This window comes from Rhodnius prolixus, unplaced genomic scaffold, assembly GCF_049639745.1.
Source record: "Rhodnius prolixus isolate KJV_2025 unplaced genomic scaffold, Rpr scaffold_1, whole genome shotgun sequence".
NCBI lineage: Eukaryota > Metazoa > Arthropoda > Insecta > Hemiptera > Reduviidae > Rhodnius > Rhodnius prolixus.
In genome coordinates this window covers 65,198,778-65,204,904 of record NW_027411581.1, presented here as the reverse complement: position 1 = coordinate 65,204,904, position 6,127 = coordinate 65,198,778, and the positions used below count along the sequence as shown (strand labels likewise).

Here is a 6,127-nt window from a genome sequence, read left to right as displayed (position 1 = left end):
ACTGGTAGTTAATCAAAACTTTCTAATCCCAATATTAAGTACTCAATCAAAGCCATTTGATAAATATTACAGTAAACAAATTGAAACAAATCAATCAAAGCCTTAGAACTTAAGGTGCCCAGAAACTTATACAAGATTTATTACTACCTTTTTCCCTAATCTCAAAAATGTATTTCCATCAACAAATTTTTGTAAACAAGGTAGTATTGAAACAAATATTTTTTTTCTCTTACATTCTTATTACAAAAATCCTTTTCTAAAATTATACCTGCCATTTTTATTTACATGAAAAGGATCGCATAACCTAGTTGAAGGTAAATATAAATATCTTTATGGGATTATCTGTGTAAGGTTTTTTTTTTTTTTAAAGTATATATATTTTTCAATACTTTTATGTCTTGCGCATTTTAATGTATTTATACTAAACTTCTAAAAAGATATGTATTGTCTGTTATAAAAGGAATTCTATTGTAAACACTTCTTTTTATGGACTTAATATCCATGGAGACATGATTCTGATCAGATACGAATGTAGAGTCGTATTATATATATATATCTGACTGATCAGTCAGAAGGCTGTCAGTGATATGAAACTCTCGTTGGTCGCAATTTTACTGCTGACTGCTCTAGAACTGCATTGTCTGGTACCAACATGGTACAGAATAGTTAAGTATAAGAGTAAAAACATAATGAAAAAGTGCAAATATTGTAAACCACATTACATAAGGTAATATATGGTTTGTTATTCAATAAAATTTAGGAAAAATTACGAAGTATTTAGAATTTTGTTTGTTTTGTTAGTTCTTATTCTATAAACATTATTAAAAATCCTTAAACATGGTTTTTAGTTTTATAAAGAAAATCAAATTCATTACAATCTATAAGTTAGTGATAGTGTCTTAAGACTAGTGTGGTGAGATCCACAAGTAGTTCTTGAGTTATGCGATTGTTATTTTATTTTTAATTTAAATGTGCGTCAACATCTGAGGTCATTGGCCACCCGGAGCTTTTTTCAGTGCACTGCTGACCCCCGGGTAGTGTTCTCCCATTACAGACAACACTATCCTTCATCACTGACCAGTGAGCTGTAATAAGCTCCTTGGAAGAGAAACATCTAAGGGACAGCAACTGGATTCGAACCCGGGACCTCCGCGTATTGGAATCCAGAATACGCTAACCATTAAGCTAATCTCTTCCCTGAATGTTATTATTGTTTTTTTTCTTAAATACAATAAATAGAGAACTTTAGATATTTAGCAATATTTGAATTTCATTTATTTGATGAAGCATTCATACTTTTTTATTATTATTATAATAATTTCCTTCTTCTTTTCTGAGTCACTCTTTCTCTCTTGGCTAACTCTTTTTCTCATTCTATTTTATTTTATTTTTTTTGAAGGAATAAAAGGGATAGAGAATTATTTGCGTCAGTTGCATGGACTTCTCCACTGGAAGGCCATGGTATGAAAATTGTATGTCCCATGCAAGATGAACATCTGCTAAGAAGAGATCTTTCATCGCTTTTATGGCCTGAATGGATAACGACTCATCAAGATCCTGTTGGGAGATGTCCAGTTATATATAGGCAGGCAAGATAATTTTCATCTAAGCTAGTATTTTATTGTATTTAGAGACTGGTGTGGACTTGTTGGAGGTGTTTACCCTGAGACTGCATTTCAAATATTGTCTAAAAGTTTTGAATCTACCTGAGTACCGTCTTCCTAGAATACTTGCATTGGAAGTAATTAAACGTAAAGTATTCTGGTTTGAACACTGGATCAATCTTTTTGACAAATATTCTGCTGGTTTCTTCCCCTCAGTTGAGAATATGCATCTATGGAGTGGTCAGTTGCCTGTTCTGTTGGATACTGTTAGGCTGGCGCATCGGGAGGAGTGTGTAGAAAAAGCCAGATCGTCGACAAAGTTTTTGTTCTATAAAAAACTTCTCATAAATCTTTTTTCTTTTGAGCGAGATTCCCAGGCCAACTCTTACCCATTAAAAGACCTTTGCTGGTTTTTTAAATTGAGAGGAGAGTTGTTGTTTTTAAACTGTACTCCTTAGGTCGAAAGGCAAATTGAACTCTGCTCTTTATGTAATTTGAAAGTTAGGGAAGATATGCATTTTTTGGCAGTGTGTCCCATACTGTCAGAATTTCGAACAAGGTACCTGGGTGCGTCTACCTTTTCTGAGGCTGAGATGGTCACTTTACTAAACTCTTTTAATAAAAATTTAATTATATTTGCTAGTCTTGCATGGCAGTACCGATATTTCCTTGTCCAAGAATTTAATTATTAAATTGCTGGAATATTGCATATTTCTGTTTTTTCTTGTTTTATTTTATATCACTTCATTGTAGTTAAATTATTTTATTTTATTTATTTGGCACTTTTTGATTTTAAGTATTCTTATCTTGTTTTATTTGTTAATAAGTATATATATATTTGATATTTTGTGTAACCCCAACCTCCGGCTGACGGAATTTATTCCAAGCCGTACATACTTTGTATTCAAGAAGTTTTGTTCATTTTCTTTTCTATTTCAATAAAAGTATATTATTATTATTAATATAGGCAGGCAAGATAATTTTCATCTAAGCTAGTATTAAAGTGATTTTAATTAGGGATAATTAGGGAAGAGATTAGCAGTGAGGGTTGCGCATTGAACTCCCAAAGCGGAGATCCTAGGTTCTTCGAGTACAGCTGTCGGACTGGAGAGTTTTTTCAGGCTTAGCCTTTTACAGTAAATGATTTGGTGGCGGTGTGTTTGAAACGGGCAATACCGTATTGAGACCAGTTGTGCTCTGAAAAACACTAGCTCCGGGCAATTAAACTTATTATATCCGGATAGTTTTAATTATACAATAATAAAATATATTTTTCATATTTAACAAAGTCTACAGTTTAATAATCTCTTTTCTTGATAACAAAATACAAATGAAACCTTTTTTCGGAATTAGGCCTATTATCTGGACAAAGGCCTCTCCCGATTCTCACCACTTCTTTTATCCCAAGCCCTAGAACTCCAGTTAGATCCAAGGATTATTAATCTCGCCTTTCTATCTTAGATCGTATCCTTTGGACACCATTCAGCGGCACTGATTGTCCATGAATTTCTAGCTCGAGACACGTGCCCTGTCTCCTTCACTTGAACTTATTTACTGTTTGCACCACTTGCAAAATTTAGCCCTTTTTCTGAATCCCTTTGTTCTTTACTCTTTATCTTTTATTTTGACATTCAGAATGCTTTTATCCTTGGCCTCTCTGCGTGCTTCTCAGCTGTTGCTCATTTTTTTTCCAGTCATGGACCAAGTCTGTGCTCAAAAGGTAGGGAATTATGCAGGCATTAAGTTCATACTTCTTGATAACTAAATTCAAATTCGATTTGAATAAGTCCTTCACAGTCCAGTACTTTCTCCAACCTCCTGTTGTTTTTACCTGTTTAAGTTTTTCTTCTAAAAGAGATCATTTGCCCCAAATGCACCTCACTTTCTACCCAATCTACTTGCTCTCCATTTATAGTAATACATTTTTCCGCCCCGCTTTGATATCAGCTTCGTTTTAATGACATTCATTTTCAAACCCGTATTTCCCGTCTGTTTTAGAAGTTCCTTAAAAGTTGACAAATTTATTCTGAAATTATTTATTAATTATATTAACATTGTTATTGATTTTCTTTAAGATAATCGATCCAAATAGGTTATGGCCCAGAGTATTATTAGCTGCTGAATGTGCTTGCGAAAGATCTCGTTGTACTGTCCGCGGTTCTCATCTATGCATAACTGTTTACATGGCCATAACTGTCCACCTCAGAGAAGAAGGGATGAAAAAACAGCTGATTTCTGTGGATTGTGTTTGTGCAGCGCAACGATCCAGATTAGTGACAATTTCTAAGCCAAAAATTGTGATATGAAATTGTATTTTTCTTAAATATAAAAATAACTTTTATTGTTTTTAAAATAAATTATTTTAATATTGCAATTTAGCTGTAATTAGCCTCCATGTTTTGTATTATTTCTGTAAAAAAAACATTTTTTTTTGTATTTATTTATTAAAACTGTAAAGTAACTAATCTCTCGTTCATAAATATATGTTTCTTAATTTTCTGTTAATATGAGTTCAAAATCAATCATAAAATTAGTATTGTTCATTGTTTTTGGCGATTGATTTTTGTTCGTTCTGTCGTAATATTATTGAGAATTGATAACAAATTGTCTAATGTTTAGTTTCCCTTCAAAAATATCAGGCAAACTGCATTTTCCAATTGTGTTCAATAGTTCTTTATCCTGAATACCTTCATCTGTTTTTCATTTACTTAATGTCTGTCCTCCATCAGAAAATCTCAACTTCAAACTTAAGAGTGCCACATATTTGTACGATAGAAAACGAGCTTTTATTAAATCAACTATCATTGTAAACAATTGCATAAAACTATCATTATGGGTGAACGATACCTAGCTGATGTTGGCAATTTTGTCTAAATACAGCTTTATTCTCAGAGGAAGAAACGATTCTTTTCGACCTTTCACTAACCAATGAAGTATACAAAAATTGTGTATTATTCTAATAGGAATTGGAAAATAACTGCTACAGGAAATGATGAGCTAAACAGAAGTTTTAGAATCTCCCATGAGGAGAGCCTAGGTTTCGAATCCAACTACTTCCGAGGACCTTTTTAGAGCTCACACACTGTCCGGGTACCAATGTCCTCAGTTGTTAAAGTCTTCTAACTATTTTCTAATAATTTTATATTGGAAATCAAATACCAAAAAGAAATTAAGAAGAAATTGCCAGAGAACAAACATTTACATGCATAGAAAACAAACTCAGTTCAAAAGAACACTTGTAAAAAAAGAAGTTTCAAAAACTTGTTTAAAATAAGCCCACTTACTTCGTTCCAAAGTTACTATAAGATGTAAAGAATCTTCAAAAAGCTGAAGAAAACAAAATCAATCAGTTATGTCGCACTTACAGTTTTCAGATTTTGCAAAAAAAAAAACCTTTAGCTTAGTATTATTTGCGTTGATTGTAAAAAAAAAACTAGGTTCTGTTCTTTTACATGAAAATCTTGAAGGGTTTAGTAATTTTTGTTTGTTTTTGTTTTGCCATGAAGAAGACCAGAACGGGTTTTTTCGAATGCAGAAAGTTCAAACCAATTGGTTGCGAGAGGAATGTTGAATCGATCCTTCACTCGATCGAAACACTTCGATTTACCAGCAAAAAATCAAGTACAAATGATAACAAGAAAAAATTAATGTTACTATCTTGTTGTTGTTTATTTATAATAATAAATTAATTATTTATTTTTGCCGAACTGCAAGAGTTGATGGTTTTTCTAACCTATTTATCAGGTTCTACATTCCTCGGATTTTATTTTTATTTTTTTACTTCATGCTTATCGCTCTTATGAGGGAGTGGAATAGTCAGTTCATGCGGAAATTATAGCCTATAAGCTAATCCTAAATTAAGCAATTATTTTAATTTATTTACATTTTTTATGTAAAAAATTTTGCTTTTTTGTAAATATCTTCGGTAATGTTCGGCGAATGTCGTAACCATGTTCGCTTGAATGTAGTGGAGAGATCCACCGACCTTGCTGGTTTTCTGCCGAACGTCTGACAACTAGTTGAATGCAAGGTGCTATAGAGTTGTTGCCGCGTTACTCCGTGAACACTTACCACGATGGACAGTCAAAGTGAGTTCGTTTTTTTACTGATGTAATTTTAATTTTTTTTTTTTTTTAAACATTCTAGAATTCTAGAATTAGTCGCCAATAAAAAATAAATTATAAGAATAATCTTAAACTATTTGCATGTTTATTTCAAATATTTTTTACAAAAATTAACTTATTTCAAATCATTTTCTTGAAAGAAAATTAAAAGTTTTTCACTTAAATGCCGGCAAATACCGATTTTCTAAAAATTAGAAATACAAATGATAAAGAAACAACAATAAAAACAACTTGGGAAACAAACAACTAGTTATATAATTGAATATTTTAAAAGAAAAACAAAAAAATAGTATTTCTTTTTTGTTGCATTATTTTTTTTGAGACAAAAGAGCAAATGACTGGTTAATTATTTAAAATGGATTACCATTGGGGATATCTCTTTTGTATTTTGACAGCGTC

At 31.8% G+C, this 6,127-nt stretch overlaps 2 protein-coding genes across 2 annotated transcripts in view; both read left to right on the top strand.

Annotated features, from left to right (window-relative positions):
• LOC141446120 (uncharacterized) lies at positions 1-4,492 on the top strand. The gene is made up of 3 exons (XM_074112560.1): positions 1-727; positions 1,400-1,589; positions 3,680-4,492. Exons 1-3 carry the CDS (start codon positions 588-590, stop codon positions 3,908-3,910), a joined length of 561 nt encoding a protein of 186 aa, XP_073968661.1. The 5' UTR covers positions 1-587; the 3' UTR covers positions 3,911-4,492.
• Positions 4,493-5,578: 1,086 nt separating this feature from the next.
• Ac76E (adenylate cyclase type 2 Ac76E) overlaps positions 5,579-6,127 on the top strand; it is a 114,849-nt gene continuing 114,300 nt past the window's right edge. The window contains exon 1 of the mRNA XM_074112541.1: positions 5,579-5,692. Within this exon, the coding sequence (XP_073968642.1) occupies positions 5,680-5,692 (13 nt within the window). The 5' untranslated portion in view covers positions 5,579-5,679. The remainder of the gene's footprint in view (positions 5,693-6,127) is intronic.